This window comes from Myotis nattereri, assembly GCF_964212035.1.
Source record: "Myotis nattereri genome assembly, chromosome: 13".
In the NCBI taxonomy this organism is placed as follows: Eukaryota; Metazoa; Chordata; class Mammalia; order Chiroptera; family Vespertilionidae; genus Myotis; species Myotis nattereri.
The window spans coordinates 32574056-32592099 of NC_138088.1; the positions used below are offsets into that span (position 1 = coordinate 32574056).

Sequence of the window (18044 nt, forward strand, 5' to 3'; positions counted from 1 at the left end):
AAAGGAAAAATAGGCTATACCACGTGGTGAAAAGTGAGTCTGTTGACTTTATTTATTCTTCAATCTTGCATTTTCAATGAAATAGTTTTCCTTGAGTTACCTAAACCTTTTCACCCTTGTTGGTGAAGCATAACCCTTACTCAAATTGATGTTCCAGCACTCTTCGTGACATGACACCAGATTAATTTCTGCTCCTCTTCTCTATAAGAAAATGTTTCTATTTGTCAGTTTCTTTAAAGATGTTAACACAGTCCCAATATTTGGAGACACATTAGACAGAGGTTATTCACAGTGACTTTCTCCCATTGTGCTTGGGTAGCTAATCATTAAAGAGAGCTATTTCTCAGATGGAGATTAGCTAGGGGTTATTCCATCCATTTGAAAAGTGTAATTCAACAATAGTGACTAATCCTGTGTACATAAAGGAAGAAGGAAGGTGTGTTCGGTTGTTTAGTGAGAAAGAAGAGATTAGATCTTATCTTATAATCTCACAGTTTTGTTTTGTTGTTGTTTTTTTCATTGACCCCAGGTACATTGTAGACCCTAAAAATAGACCCAATACTTGATTACTTTCTATACATGTTTTACTATAATACAAAGGATAGTCTAGAGGTTAATGAAACCAGTTTATAAAGTCAAAACTTTCTATTCCTTACATGCACCTAAAATGTCTTCTATAATTTATTTTACAAACTGCAAAATGGATTCTCTAGCAAACTAAATCCAGCAGCTCTAACATGATTTCTAATATTTATTCAGACTTGAGCAGATATGAGATAAGAAGAGCATACTACATTGGCAATAAAGGTAAATATTTAGAGAATCAAGTAATTATTTCAATGTGTCTTGCAAAACACAACCTAGAAAAATGTTTGGACACTGTGCTTGACCTAGATAAGCCTTTCATCAAGAACCTCTTTATATCTACACTAGAGGCCCGATGCACAAAAATTTGTGCACTTGGGGGGGAGGGGGTCCCTCAGCCTGGCCTATGCCCTCTTGCAGTCTGGGACCCCTTGGGGGATGTCCACCTGCTGGCTTAGGACCACTCCCCAGGGGATCAGGCCTAAGCTGGCAGTCAGACATCCCTCTGGCAGCCCAGAAGCCCTCAGGGGATGTCCACTTGCCATCAGGAAGCAGGCCTAAGCTGCAGTCGGACATCCTTAGCACTGCTGAGGAGGTAGGAGAGGCTCCCGCCACCACCACTGTGTTGGCAGCCATCAGCCTGGCTTGTGGCTGAGCAGAGCTCCCCCTGTGGGAGTGTACTGACCACCAGGGGGCAGCTCCTGCATTGAGCGTCTGCCCCCTGGTGTTCAGTGTGTGTCATAGTGACCAGTCATTCCCAGTCATTCTGCTGTTAGGGTCAGTTTGCATATTACCCTTTTATTATATAGGATAGAGGCCAGGTGCATGGGTGGGGGCTGACTGGTTTGCCCTGAAGTGTGTCCCAGATCAGGGTGGGGGTCCCGCTGGGGTGCCTGGCCAGCCCAGGTGAGGGGCTGAGGACTGTTTTCAGGCTGGCCATGCCCCCCGGCAACCCAAGCTCCCAGTCTCTCTCTCTCTTTTTTTTTTTTCCTGGAATTTATTTATCTTCCATAAGTGAAACTCTGTAGCCTTGAGCGGAGCCCAGGTCCGTCCAGGGCAGGCAGGAAGCTTGGCTTCCTCCATCACCAGGGGAAACCCAAGCCTCCTGTTTGCTCCAGCTCTGTGGCCGCCGCCATCTTAGTTGGGTTAATTTGCATACTTGCTCCTGATTGGCTGGTGGGTGTGGCTTGTGAGCATGGCTTGTGGGCGTGGCTTGAGCATAGCAGAGGGACCATTAATTTGCATGTTTCTCTTTTATTATATAGGAGGATGTACACACACTTCTCAAAGGGACTAGGGAAAACTTTTTATATGTTCCTGAAAAGGACATGAGAGAGTCAATATGCAAACAAATATAGTATCTACTTTGTGATATAAAGAAAAGGGAGAAAATGGCACTAAATTGCTACACTAAAAATAAAGATATTATTTCCTGTTTTAAAACTTTACTAGAGGCCCAATGCATGAAATTTGTGCAAGAGTAGGCCTTCCTTCCCCTGGCTGATGGCACTGGCTTCCCTCTGGCAACCAGGCTTACACCCCTCCCCGCACCCGGCTTCCTGCAGGCACCCAGGACCAGGGCTTCCCTCGAAGCCCCGGCTTTGTCCAGAAGGACATCCATCCGGTCTATTATGATTTTATTATTATAGATAGGGAGTGACACACAAATGAATACATCCATGCTAGAAATTACAGAGGGACACAGGTTGGGGATGGGTGGGCACTGCCAGCAATGACTCACTGACAAGCTTCTTTTTCAGCTCTGGAACAGGATGCCCAAGTATCATCCATTTTCCCTCTAGCCACATGCACCCTCCTACATCCATTTATCATATCAGCGACATTATGTTCATTCCTCTTTCTACCTAGTTATATTTTATTTCTCTCAGTCCCTGCCTCCCCTGTCCCTTTAAGTTTTTTCTCTGTTAGAAGTATTTATAATGTGTAAAAGGAATTAAATAGTCAATAAGAAAGCAGATCTACATATAAACCATCCATCCTTACCTGGGTTACTTCACTGTAGCCTTCTAATTGGTCTGTCCCTCTATAATCTATTCTTCTCACAGAGACACCACTAAAACATAGCTTTGATCATGTCAATGTTACCAGTTAAGCCCCTCCAAACCTCCCCACTGTGTTTACAATAAAAAACAAACTCCTTACCATGACCGGCAAAGCCCGCTGCCCTCTGGCCTTGTCTACTTTCCTCTGACAGTCTCATCCTACCCCACTATAAACCTTCTTTCTGTTCCCTAAGGACAGCAACCTCACTCCTACTTCAGGATCTTCTGCCTGCTCTTCCCTCTGCGTGGTACACATGGGATCTTATATCTGCATTTAGATCTCAGCTTAAACATCACCTCAGCAGATAGGTCTCCATTAGTAACACAATACAGAGTGGCCTCATACTGGATGGTGTTTTCCTTACAAACTTCTCCTCTGTGTCCTCCAAGAAGCATATGCGATGGGACAGCAGGGCCCTGGATCCCCAGAGCTTGGAGCAATTGCTGGCACATGGCAGGTGCTCCATAAATATTTGTGGAGCAAACAAGGCTGCAAACTTCTTTGTTGAACGCTAGAAGAATGCTGCTTGCCTTTCACAATAATCTGGGTTTCTTTCATCTTCTTGTGGATAGTGGTAGAAAGAAAGACAGCCCAATTATCATGCAAAGCCATTCCCTTTAATGTTTTGTGACACTGGTATTGCTTTTGCTCTTCCAAATTTGCTTCATGCTATCTGATACATAATTTAATCTAATTTCCCACTGTGCTTGTTTATTCGACTTGAGTTGAACACTTTCATGCATTGGGTAGTATGCTTATCTGTGTACTTCATATTTTGTCTATTTAGTTCATTTTCATGTCCTCAAAACAAATGTGTGGCCACTTAATCATCTGTTTCTATTTCCATGTGGTGTTGGTATAGACTGTGCTGTGGCTCGCAGAACCCAAACATCAATTAAAGGCATCTTCTGATTAGGAAATCTGACACAAAACACTAAAATATTTCTTTGCTCAGAATTATTTATGGAGCTATGGTTATTGTTTTTTCAAAACATAGACAATGCTCTCACAGTTGTGGAAAAGAAAGAAAATAATTAAAGGATTGCATGGCTTTTTTTTATGACCTTGATTCGACTAATAAATTTGTAGTTTGTTTTGTTTATAAAAAAAGAAGAAGGTAATTGGAGAATATTTCAGTGTATTCAACATGAAAAGCAAAAAACAAAGCAACTAGGAAAAGCAGTTTTCCATTTACAGTGGTTTCAGGTACAATGGTCGGCGCATTCCGAGAGAAATACGGCCAGTATTTCTTTTCATGAATTTTTTATACTTGAAAGTAGAAATCAAATGTGATTCTGCCTTATTTTGTGTTCCGATGTGAGGGAGGCCAATACATCATAGGGAAGCCTCAAACTGAGACTTTCTATGTGTGAACCTTTGAAGTTCTACAGATTATAGATTTACTGCTATAATTAATGCCTGGAGACAAAAACACTGGCAGTATCTTTCCAGTCCAGTTCACCTCGGCTATAGCACAACTCCAAAACTTCAACGTCATGAGGCCAAATCCAATGATCCTACAATTTCTCACTGGCCCTTGCTCCTTCTAAGGCTCTTCTTCTCTTTGCCCAGTTTAAATTCCAAGGCCAATCACAATCCTTTCTTCACATGCACCCTCAACCACTCATCTTTTCTTGGCAAAAAAAAAAAAAAAATCCTGGTTACATCCAATTCTCTGTCTGCCTGGGATCTAACTTCAGACAAACAAATGGGACTGAGCGCACACACACACACACACACACACACACACACACACATACACATACACATACACTCGCGCGCGCGCGTGTGTGCACACACACACACACACACATGCACACCTTGAATAAACTTGAGACGCCTTCTTCCAGACTCTAGGTTTCAGGTCTTCCTTTTCTTAGAGCATTTAGTTGAGGAAGTTTGCAACTGTACACACTTAACCTGCCTCCTTGAGATGCAAAACTTCTCCCAGCCTTTGCCAGTTTTACAGCCCAGAAAGGTCTTTCTCAAGGACCTAGCAGCTCTGCCTTACAAATGTCATCATAGAAGGAGTCAGGGCCCTATCCCCCAGTCTCTGGGGGAGAGTGGGGGCCTCGCTTCCACAGGGATAATGAGCAAACAGTGATGACCTAGTCACATTGCCCAATCGCCTCCCCACTGCAGTACTTTTCCACCAGCTCACCTCAGCCCTTAAGAGTCCTCCATCTTTCATTCCAGCACAGTTGAGTTTTCTCTCTCTCCCCTACTGCAAGCCTTAAGTAGGCTCTCCCTGGCCTGTTCAGCTTAGATTTGGGATTGCACACATCAAGTGGAGCCTGAATGATGTCCGCAATCATACTGTGCTTTCCTAGTCCATCCTCTCTTTCATTTTTCTCACATTACCTCCTCTGTCCTCAAACCTCTCATACCTCTACTCAGTCCTCATCCTCAGTTGGGATGACCTTGCTTTCTAGATCACCAAGGAAACAGAAGATAGCAGAACAGGTTTTCTCCAAGCACCTGGCTGCATATGTGTCCAGACACTCTGCCTCCCTTATGTCTATGGGCACCAGAGACCCTATCCTCAGGATGCTGCCTGTGTCAAACCCCTCTGTCTCCTGCTTCAACATTTTTTTTGAGTTTCAAAGGTCCAGAGAATAAGCAAAAATGACACTTTCACTTTCAGGCACATAACGATGTGTGCAAAATATACTCATGTGCTAATAAAATATATACTCAACTGTTAATTCCCCTTGTAAATCTGCTCATCCGAATCTTCAAAGGGGTGATTAACTACACTCTTGCTTCATGTGGACAGAGATGAGATAGAAATATGCCAGCTCCCATTCTTGGAAGTCAACGTGACCTTACATTTGCTACAATCAAGTTTTTCTCCCTCTGTAGTTGATTTGCACATTTCTGACTATGAGTAAATGTCAGATGTGCTAAGCTGCTTTTTATTGAAGCTGAATATAGAGCTATAAAATATTTAAAAGGTCTCCCTGCGGTTTGTAACTCATCCTTGGAAAGCTCTAATGGGCTAGGTCCCATCGGGAAAGTTCAAGTGTTAAAAACAATTACCTCTTCAAGGACGTCAGCAAGTTTACTGAGGATCTCTTCAGGAAGGCTCTGGAATGTGGGAACACTGAAAAACAAAACAGATGAATCTGAAGGCATGAACAGTGACTTACTTTTATTTAAAACACACACACACACACACACCCAGCAATGTATCTGAATGAAAATGCAAAAGCCTTCACGACAAAGAGTCTGCAGATGTAGGCCAAAGCAGTAACTTAAGCATGGATTGATGACTAACAAGAAAAGGTATATTTTCTGTGAAAGACCTTGGGGTTTAGACAGAACCAAGTTCAACTCCCACTTGTATTTATCTGGGTGACCTTAAGTGTCCCAGCTATAATAGGGAAAACACACCTTTTCCCTTAGCAGCCTGCTGTCACAACATTCCTTTCAGTTCCATCTCCCCCTTTAGGTCTTCTGTCCCCACTGCTCCACACCCCCCTTACACAGACAGACAGACACACACACACACACATACATACACACACAAACACACACACACACACTCTTGATGATATATGCAGACCAGCGAGCACTCATCAACAATGTTGGAAGCTTCCAATCTTCCAACACTAGATTAGGTCCTCCTGTTATAAAGTCTTTTATCCCCTCCTACAACCCTATTAGATAATCGGATATTTGTTACTGGCTGTCTTCCCTGGTCAAATTAAAATACCACAAAAATAGGAGCAATCTCTGTCTTGTTCAACCTGTATTTTTAGTGATTCACGAATAACAACTTGGGAGCATGTGTTGAATACAGGGATGAAAGCATGGAATGCTTCCTAGCACAGTTGAGAGGATCAGGCAGAATGGAGAAAAGAGCCAGACTCATAGTAGACACTGAAAAATGTTAATTCTCTTCTCATCCTCTTCTCTTATTTTTCCCTTTTTGACCAATAAATAAAAGTATTGTATGATGTTGAATACACGTACCAACAAAACTTCTTTTAAATAGAAATAGTAATGACTTAAAAAAATACTCTTCAATATATCATTCTTAAAACTCCACTGGAAAATCTAACTGGGATGTGGAACTAAATTTTCATTTAATCCTACCTCAATGCTTAAATAAGGGGGGGAGGGGACTCCACATGAGTGCATGTACATCTGAATTATTATATTTGACTTACAGAGTAGTTCTGGCTTGATTAGAATCATACAGGCACTAGGCTCAGGGTTTTTTAGATAATATAAATTTTATTCTTACAACAGCCTTACCAAATAACCATTGTTATTGTCACCCATTTTACAGTTAAGACCAAGGAGATCTTGGAAACTTGTCTTAGGTCACACCACTCAGAAGAAAGGATGGAAATTTCCATCTGAATGACTGTGAAGCTAATCACCTACTGAGCTATGCATTTACAGTGAAAGTATTTAGAAATGCCTCATGTCACTTTCAAAACAGTGCTACCTTCTTTTAGGTAATAATTTTGAAATGAATCAACGATACTAATAAGATAATTTAGTGACTTCATTTGTTAACCAACTTTTTACTATGAAAACGACAGCAGTGTGAAGGCCTGAGGGGTGTGGGAGCAGGGTTGAGGGGTCAATGGGGGGAAGAAGGGAGACATCTGTAATACTTCCAATAAATAAAAACATTTCTTAAAAGAATAAAAATGGAAGAAAATAAAAATGTCAAGTAAATTAAAGGCAGAATAGTTCAAGCATCGCCTGTATCCCCACCACCTAAAACTGCAGCTGTTAACATTGTGCCATCTTTGCTTTATCTAACCGCAAGCCTTCTATTTTTCTAGGTGGGTTTTATAGTCATTTTATGAACTTTTTGAAAGCAGATTATCATCAAACTTCACCCCTAATACTTCAGCATACACGTTCCTAAAAATAACATGTTCCTAAACAAGTAACTATGAACCATCCTCATACGTAAGAAAAATTAACTACAACTCCAAAATATCATCTAATAGCTGTTCTGTTAGCAGAGAACTAGCACCAGGATGTTAGAGGTGATTAGACCTCAGTTCAGCAACCTCAATACTTGAGTTCTGGGAAAGGCTGCCCTAGGGGTGAGGTTCCACTCTACGACTGTCTTTGTTCTCCACCCTGGGTGATTTTCCATGCCTGGTCTATCATCCTTGCTCTGCTCACGCCTGTCTAACTGCCCACCCAATCCCATATTCAAAAAGTGCCTATTGTTCAAAAATGTATTTATTTTTCAAGCCAGGTTCCATAAAAATCCACACACTGCTTCCTGCTGTTATGTTTCTCTAGTCTCTTATTCTATACCATCCTCCCACCCACCCCCCACCCCCGCCCCCGCAACCATTATTACATTCACTTTTTGAAGATTTGGGGGACAGCTGTCTTTTTGGATGCCCCACATTCTGAATTTGTCTTAGTAATTTTGTTTCTGGTAACCTAGTGTGTGAACATAAAAAGTGAGGGCGGGAAATCCAAGTGCAAAGAATGTTATTACAGCCAGGTGGCTGCAAAATAAACAAACAAAAAATGGGGCCTCTTATAGAATATCATTACCTTGGTAACAGTGCTCAGATGTGTTCTGGGAGCCCAGGATTCCCCAAGACCCGTGTATGGGGGTCCTCAAAGTCAAAGCACGTAGTCCAAGCTGCCATTTGCCTTTTTCACTCTTCTTTCTCATGTGTGCAGCAGAATCCCCCAGAGACTATATGACATCACTGCTCTGATGGCTAATGCATGTGTACTTCTATGTTCTTGTGCTTTGTTGAATTTTTAAAGGTAGTATTAGGTTTGCCGTATGTGTGCTATTTACAGAAATTAACTCAGTACCATTTCAGTACTTTGTGCTTCTCTGAATTAATTATCATATACCGGCTATAATCTCTGTACCTTATTATCATTCAATAAATCATTCCTTTGAACTTCTGAAGTATTCCTTCTGCCTAAGAGGGAAAACAATAATTAAAATTATTTGGACACCTTGCATTGCAATAATAGTTTTATATGTTTTCAAAATTTAACTTTTTAAATTTTATCTAAGCTAAAATTATTTAGAAATTTGTAAAAATTATCAATATTAAGAATTTAATTAAAATTTTGTTTTATATTTTTCTTATTTTTAAGGGTAGACAATTTACTTGAAAAAAAATGTAAGATTCTTATGCTCCTGCCAGAGCTGCCAATTTCTAACTCTAAAGACACTGAAAAATTTAAGAAGGGCACAGCAGAGAGTTTTCTGACTCATGGGGGGACAATCTAGTCCAAAGAAATTGGAGACACTGGAGATAAGAGATAGAAATATGGCAAAACCTAGCATTCCTTCAGCATTATAGGTGATAATAATTTACCGTATTGTCAACAGAATATTTAAACAATATTATCATGCCAGTTGTAATATCACTTTGAGCCTAATTACTTAAAGTTTCAAGAAGAGAATATTGAGTTTTTAAGTGTAAACATGATAGAGTTTTTAAAACCCAACATATTTTTGATGGAGCTTTTCAAATCAGAAGTGGAAGAACAAGGGAAGCATTTTACAGGGTGAACTTCCACCCTTCAGTGACTCGAGAATCCCACAGGATGGCTGAGAGACCACTAAAGCCTTGCAGAGCAGACTCTACAGAATGCCTGTTGGGTGAAGCCAGTGGGGAAAAAATCACTGCACTGCCTCTTGCCAAAGATATAACACCTTACTGGATCCAAGTGAAGCTGCAAACACAAAGACGAGTTGAGATCTTGCCTGTGGAATTGTACTTAGGACTTACAGATGAATTCATCTATACTCGTGGCTGGACTTGCTGTTTCGCTTGTCTTCACCTGGCATCAGAACCAACTAATCACCAAAGAAGGCCATTTTAGAGGAATTCTTAGCAATAAACGCACATGGTAGTGAGCTATTCACTAAAGAATGACTTTTCAAATCTTACAGTTTACCCTGAAACAAGTCAATTGACATTGACACCGATGATGCAAGAGCAAAGGTGGCCCCTCAGTACAAAGTAAGGCAGTAACACTAAACTGCACTCACTGTCCTGTTCTGCATCACCACAGACTCACAGTAAAATAAAATGACAATTTTAATTGAAAGTGCTTTGAATGAAGCAGTAAAAATTATTAATTTTCTTGTTTCAACCCTCGAGTATGGATGTTTTTAATAGTATGGGACAAATAGCAAGTCCATATAAAGCGCACTGTCTGCCTACTGAAGTATGATGGTTGTCTCAAGGAAAAGGACTTATGTTGGAGTTGCAAGCTGACTTAACACTTTTCTCATGGAATGTCATTTAATGTCATTTTTACTTGGCAACAACCAACAAACTTTGCTTAATCAGACTTGAGTATCCAGCAGACTGTTTTTTTAAAAAAAGTGAGTTTGTCACTTCAAGAGAAACCACAGGCAGTATTTGTTGCCAGTAATAGCATTTGAACTTTCAAATTAATATTAAAACTTCTGAAAAATTGTATCTGTACTATGGGCTTAACAGCTTTTTAATACTTGAAAACTGTCGGATGAGATCATTTGGTGATATATTGATATTAACAAATGAGAGCTTTTTGGAAATTCAGTGAACCAGTACTTTCCAGATGCCCAACGCATGATGTATTAAAATCACGCGTGGAGAAAGATCTATTCAAAGTGCAAGATGGATCAATAGATTTCAGTGTAATGAAGTATGAAAAGTTCATTGCGATGGTTTCTGATCCCCCATTGCAACTAACTTTTAATAAATTACTATTTGTTGGGCTTTGTGGGAGTATCAAAGGCAAATGTCCGCAGTTACCTGAAAAGGCCATTAGAATACTCCTCCCTTTTCCAACTAGATATCTCTGTGAGGCTGATTATTTTTGTAGACTTCAACCAAAGCAATAGAAATTCAAAAGATAGGCTGCAGAATCAGACATGAGAATCTTCCCCTTTCTACCAAGCTAGATACTGACAGATTTGTAAGAAAGTAAAGTAAAACTTTTCTTTTCACTGTTATTTTTTTCTTTTTTTGGAACATATGGCTATTTTCATAAAAAGTAGGCTCTTTAGAATAACATGCAATGTGTTTGTTTTTGATATTTTTCAATGAATTAGTTAATAAATGTTTAGGATATTATCATTTTTAACTCCTAAAACAGTCAATATCATAGAATAACATGCAATGTGTTTGTTTTTGATATTTTTCAATGAATTAGTTAATAAATGTTTAGGATATTATCATTTTTAACTCCTAAAACAGTCAATATCAATAGGCTTTATCCACATAAATTGGAAAATCACTGACATACAGGGTTACAAGTGGTATATTGATGAAAATGATATAAAATATGAAAAGCTTGCAAGATGATATTACAAGGTAAAGATAATGCAAATTATGCATACAATGCTTATGTTTTTCATTAAGGACCCTTACAATTATGAATAGAGAAGCGGGGCAGCAGATTGTCAGATTAACGGGGATTGTGTGAAGAGCAGTGAGGATTAGTCCTTTTCTCACCTGTCTCTACTTTCTCATATTTTCAAATTTTTCTATTTTGTAAATGTAACTTTATAATAGCCAAAAAATGTGAAATGCACAATTATGGCTATGACTAGATAACATGGCTCCTCATGGGTCCATTCAAAAGGAAATATTTCATTACCGTACACAAATATTGTGGTTTAACTTACTTATTTTTTCATTAAAACTTATTGAGTGCCTACTATGTGCCATAAATTCTTGTAGGTGTTTGGAATTCATCAACAAGCAAGGAGTCCTGCCTATTGATCAGACAGATAGAAAAATAAGAATAAATATAATATATATTGTACATATGTACTTATGTGTGTCATATAATATGTTAGGTAAAGACAACAGAATTTTACATTATAAAAAGTCAAACAGCCGAAACTGGTTTGGCTCAGTGGATAGAGCGTCAGCCTGCGGACTGAAAGGTTCCAGGTTCGATTCCGGTCAAGGGCATGTACCTTGGTTGCAGGCACATCCCCAGTAGGAGGTGTGCAGGGGGCAGCTGATCGATGTTTCTCTCTCATCGATGTTTCTAACTCTATCTCTCTCCCTTCCTCTCTGTAAAAAACCAATAAAATATATATTTTTTTAAAAAAAGTCAAACAGGGTAACAGAGATTACAATGGGAGAAGGGGTAGGTTGAAATATTTTTAAAAAACTAGATGTCCTCATTGAGAATGTGAGGTTTGACCAGAAATCTGAGAGAAGAGAGGGAGACAGTTAACTGGAGAACTAAGACAAAGCATCCAGGTAGAGAGAATGGGGAGGGCAAAGGACTTCAAGTGTTGAGTGGATTCCAGAGGCAGCAACGTGGTCAGGGTGTCTGGACTTCAGTGAGTTGGAGGAGTGGAAGAATAGTAAACCTCAAAGGTAAGGGAGAGCGGTCAGCTCACCAAGGGGCTGGAATGCCATTCTAAAAACTTGCCTTTAATCTGAGTGAAATGTGGAGCCCAGTGTGACGGGACCTTACTTATATATTAAAGACATCCCTCTGTCAGTAAGTACTATGGAGAATAAACTGCAAGGGGGCAAGAGCAGAAGCTGGTAGACCAGGTGAAGCCTAGACGAGGGTCACTGGTGCGGGTTCAGAAAGGATGGATGCTATGGAGGTGCTGAGAGGCAGGTAAACCTTGTTAGATTTTAGAAGCAGAAGCAGTGTGAGGTCCTGGTAGACTTGCCGTAGGATGAGAGAGAAAGAAGGAAGACAGGGACGACTCTTTGCACTTGTAAAGAACTAGAAAACAGTTTAAATTGTTTTCATACTGAAAAAACAATTTTTAAAAATCTACTTAGTTGCAAAGGGTTTGATTTCATGAGGTTTTAGTTTTTAAATATAACCAGAGTATCAGAGACAGTCCCATAGGTATAAGGCAAGCTATCTCTTGAACAAATATAAGTCTTGAAATAGTTCTACAGAGAACAAACAGAGATTGCAGATGAGAGAGGGGATAGGGGCTGGGTGAGAAAGGGGATGGGATTAAGAAATACAAATAGGTAGCCATACTAGTATAATAGTCACGGGTATGTTAATTACAGCATGGGGAATATAGTCAATAATATTGCGTTAACTATGTATGGTGAGAGGGGAGGTCACTTTACAAATTATATAATTGTCTAACCACTATGCTGTACACTTGAAAGTAATATAAAATAATACTGAATGTCAATTGTAACTAAGTTTTAAACAATTGTTCAACAATTCCCTCTACCTGGAGCAGAGCATACAGAGTTATAATAATTATCTTTGGGTAGCATTTGGGGAACAGTAGACTTTTTATTCTGTCATTAAGAAATAAGCTTGGTATCAAGTGTAATGTCAAGAATATTGACAGGTATTATTTATTTCTGTACTGGTAGCTTGTAACAATTGAATAACAGCAGAAATCTCTGGCTTACCAAAGATATCCATTTCTACTGATGAAGGATTAAAGTAAGGGTTCTTCTTAACCTCACAGCTATCTGATCTTTCCCCTTAGCAAACTCATCACAAGGCTGTCTGCCCTGAACATACTTTTCTTCTTTAATTGGATCACCTGGCATTGGTCCTGATTCAGTCTGTTATGCAACAGTAATAACTGGTCTTTCTCTGCCCCTCCTTCCTTTACACATCACTGTCAGATTTATTTTCTATCAACAACATTTAGCCAGTATCACACAATGGCTTCAATCCTTCAATAGCTGCCTATTTTCTCACCAAATTATAAAGCATAATAATTTATTTTGCATATAATGCTTTAAATCAAGCAATCCGTTATAGACCTGTGGAGTATAACTTTATCACTGATGTGATAAAATTTAAACTCCTTATCCTGGAAGACTGCATAGTAATTAAGCACATGGGCTTTAGAATGAAAGAATATCAACTTGAATTAGGCTCTGCTACTAATGATTAGCTATGCCCTTGGCAAGTAATTTAATCTAACCAGGTCTCAGCTTCCTCAACTTAAAAAAAAGGGAGGGTGACAATGCCACCTGCTGCCTAGGGTTGTGGTGAAAATAAATGAAAAATGAGATATGAAGCATTAAGAAGATGCCTGGCACATAGTAAACATTCAATAAACATTAAGAGCCACAATTATATTCATTTTTGTTCTAAATACCCATTTCTTCATTTTTTAAAAAAAATCAAATTCCATTTCATTTTGAGTGTCAACCCTTCTCTTTCAGTGACATATTGATTCCTCACATTCACTGTTTAGCTCTTCCCCAGGGTCATACTGAACACAGGAGGCATGTCATGCCCAGAGGGTGGGGAGTTAAGTCTCTAATCCCCTGCTATCCAGGTCACAAAGGACCCTTGAAGTCCACGTTGTTCTGGGCTTCTGTGCCCTCAGAGGAGGGAGGAAATCTCTGATCAAACCCGGAACCCTGGTGCTTTCCATCAGCCCCCCTTGGTGAGTCCAAGCAGAGAAACCCACTCAGAGAAATACCTCCAAGTTTCTCTTCTTCCTCCCTATGACTCCAGACACTCTTTGTCATCACTCCCAATGAATTCAGGCTTTAAAAATAGATAGACAGTGCCTAGTGTTTTCTTCCCTAATATTAAAATAATAATTCTGACTCGAGAAATTTCAGACAGATGCCATGAAATAATATGAGAATGTATTTCAAATCGTTTTAATTTCAAATTAAAGCACCAAATATCAGTGATTGAGTTATCTAAAAACAACAAAAAATTTAAAATCATCGTCCTAAAAATCATCTTCTATAACTATGCTCTATTGACTAAAAACTGTCAAATTTAATTTTAACATTATTCAATTCCGAAGATTCACCAGATGTTCCAAAGCAAAGTTCCAATCGCTTAGGCTAGATTCTTGGTCAAAACCCCCGAGGGTAGTTGTTCCCAAACCTGAAAGCATTAGAAAGTCAGATTCATAAGGTATGGAATGGGTTCCAAGAAATCAATGTGTGTGTGTGTGTGTTTTCTATTGTAACATATAAAAATTTATCACTTTTAATCATTTTAAGTGTACAGCTCAATAGCACCTAGTACACTCACACTGCCGTACAGTCATCACCACTATTCATCTCCAGAATGTTTCACTCCCTTAAACAGAAACTCTACACCAGTTAGATAAGAATTCCCTATTCCCCTCTCCCTCCAGCTCCTAGTAACCACCATTCTACATTTTGTCTCTATAAATTTGGCTATCATCCTAGCCAGTTTGGCTCAGTGGATAGAGCATCGGCCCATGGACTGAAGGGTCCCAGGTTCAATTCCAGTCAAGGGCAACTACCTCAGTTGCAGGCTCGATCCTTGGCCCCGGTTGGGGCATGTGCAGGAGGCAACCAATCGATGTATCTCTCTCACGTCGATGTTTCTGTCTCTCCCCTTCCTTCTCTAAAAATCAATGAAATCCTCAGGTGAGGATTAACAAAAAAAAATAAAATAAATTTGGCTATGCCAGGTATACCTCATATAAATGGAATCACACAGTATTTCTCTTTTTGTGACAGGTTAATTCACATAGCATACCATCTAAAACAGTGGTTCTCAACCTTCTGGCCCTTTAAATACAGTTCCTCATGTTGTGACCCAACCATAAAATTATTTTCGTTGCTACTTCATAACTGTAATGTTGCTACTGTTATGAATCATAATGTAAATATCTGATATGCAGGATGGTCTTAGGCGACCCCTGTGAAAGGGTCGTTCGACTGCCAAAGGGGTCGCGACCCACAGGTTGAGAACCGCTGGTCTAAAAGGTTCATCTTTGTTCTTCAATGTATGTTTTTAAATCTACCCGTATTATTTAGGTAGGTATATGCCAATTTAAAGTGATCACTGAAACTCACAAACGCATCCCAGCTTATTTTCTGAAGTGCAGACAAGCTTTTCAATCTATTCTGTGTCTTGTTTATTTTGGATTTTATTTTATTTTTATTGCGGTAAGAATTCTTAACAGGTGATTTACCCTATTGATACATTTTAAGTACACAACACCCTGTTGATGACTATAGATACAATATTATACAGCTATCTGTAGAGCTTATTCATCTTATTTAACAGAAATTTGATGCCTATTAATTAGTAACTCTCTAGTTCTACCTCCCCCTAAACCATGGCAACCACCATTCCAGTCTTTCATTCTATGAGTTGACTTGCTAGTAGATCCTTCATATAAGTGACATCATGCAGCTTTGTCTTTCTGTGATTTTTTGTTACTTAGTATAATGTTCTCAAGTTTCATTCATGCTGTTGCAAATTGCAGGGTTTCTTTTTTTCAGGATGAATAATATTCCATTGTTATGTATATAACACAGGTGGTTTACTGCATGCATTCATATGTCAGTGCATATTTAAGTTGATTCCACATCTTGGCTCTTGTGAATAGTGCTGTATTAAACATGGGAGAGCTAATATCTCTTCAAGGGCCTGATTTCAGTTCTTTTGGATAAATACCCAGAAATAGGATTGCTCGATCACATGGTCGTTCTGTTTTTGAATTTTGGAGGACCCTCCATACTGTTTGGCATAGCAGTTGTAATATATCGCATCCCCTCCACAAGAGTGTGCAAGAGTTCCAGTTTCTCCACATCCAACACTCCTTTCTTTCCTTCCTTTCTTTCCTTCCTTTCTTTCCTTCCTTTCTTTCCTTCCTTTCTTTCCTTCCTTTCTTTCCTTCCTTTCTTTCCTTCCTTTCTTTCCTTCCTTTCTTTCCTTCCTTTCTTTCCTTCCTTTCTTTCCTTCCTTTCTTTCCTTCCTTTCTTTCCTTCCTTTCTTCCCTTTCTTTCTTCCCTTTCTTTCTTCCCTTTCTTTCTTCCCTTTCTTTCTTCCCTTTCTTTCTTCCCTTTCTTTCTTCCCTTTCTTTCTTCCCTTTCTTCCCTTTCTTCCCTTTTTTCCCTTCCTTCCTTTCCTTCCTTCCTTCCGTCCTTCCTTCCTTCCTTCCTTCCTTCCTTCCTTCCTTCCTTCCTTTCTTCCTTCCTTTCTTCCAATAGCCATCTTGACTGATAAGTGTGAGGAGGTGCTTCATTGCGGTTTTATTTATTAGTCTTTGAATTCCCCCACGTTTGTGTACATTTCTTTACAACTCAAGCACAACCTCTTCTGGGAAATAATCTCTGACAACTTTCTCTAAGGAGGTATGTTGCCGGATTAGCACCTCTGCTTGCATTGTAACCATCTGTTCACATATTGATCTCCTCCCACTAACATATAAATTCACTGAAATCCTTACTGTACAGTAACTAATAGCAGGAACTTCAGAAACAAACAAAAAATGGTTTGGAATCCGAGGGTCCCACTTAGCTATATAACTATGGGCACATTATTTAAAGCCAATAAGCTTTACCTTCCCTAGTCAGAAAATGAAAACAGCAAAGTTGTGAATAGTGGTAAATGATGAAGCACTGGGCCAAGAAGCTGCCATAGGGTGGGCACTCAGAGGGGCATATACTTTAGCTTGTATAATACTACACTTATCATAGAGTGTGCCATGGGGTAGGTACTTGAAAGCATGCAAACTGAAGAAATGTATTCAATAAAGCCAAATGCAATAAGACAATAGTGGTTTTGACCCAGGGCCACTGCGCAGGGGTTGTGCAATTCGCACACTGTACAAAGGCACCTGCATGGGGAGGAGTGAGACTGACCCTCAGCCCACCCACTCTGCATGCCACCCATTCCTCCTGGCAGGAGGAATCAGATGAGGGGATGGTGCCTTATGTACAGCAACCCTGATCTGTTCAAGGATCTGCTTGTTATTTTTCACGAACCACATGCATGTTTCCTTGAGGCTATTTACTATTTACTCAAGAAGAATTCAAAAAAGAAACCGACTACCTGACAGAGTCTTCTTTAAAAAAAAAAATTTACTAGCATAGCTTTTTAATAAAAAATAAATACCCACTGAGGGATACTTTCAAAACCAGAACTAAGGTTACTCTGGTGCTCCTGTCGAAATGATCCTGAGGACAGAAGGCACTAATGACATGCTTTATTAAATTACCTCTGAAATGCTTAATAGCACCTAATGCAGTCTCTTATTCAGAAGATTGCTCTCTACCTGACCTTTGCCCTGCAAATCTTACAACAGCCTATGCTTGAGAAAAAAATAAAATCTGATGGGTTTTTATGGAATTAAACAAATTGCATCTGACTATTAAAACTAAAAAAGGAGCATTTGACATTTTAAACATTTAATGCTGAGTTAATGATAATCAGCCTAAAAGGTTCCGCCTAGATTTCCTACCCAACCTTTTGAACCTTGGGAGATGTGGGCGCCTGTTCCAGAGACTAAGCCTTTTCTATAGTGTTTCTTTCTCCACAGGTACCATTGGCGTCTTACATCTTCACTGTGCATGGATGGCCTATGTATTGCATAACGCTTAGCATCTCTCCTGCCCATGAAATACCAGCAGTATTCCTGGTCATTGTGACAAGAAAACATCCTCCAGAGAGAGAAAGTCCAA

At 39.5% G+C, this 18044-nt stretch overlaps 1 protein-coding gene across 2 annotated transcripts in view; it reads right to left on the bottom strand.

Annotated features, from left to right (window-relative positions):
* The window catches only part of PRKG1 (protein kinase cGMP-dependent 1), a 1074350-nt gene that overhangs the window by 289663 nt on the left and 766643 nt on the right, over positions 1 to 18044 (bottom strand). For both annotated transcript variants that reach the window (XM_081104810.1, XM_081104809.1), the window contains exon 5: positions 5689 to 5752. In XM_081104810.1, the coding sequence (XP_080960936.1) occupies positions 5689 to 5752 (64 nt within the window). The remainder of the gene's footprint in view (positions 1 to 5688; positions 5753 to 18044) is intronic.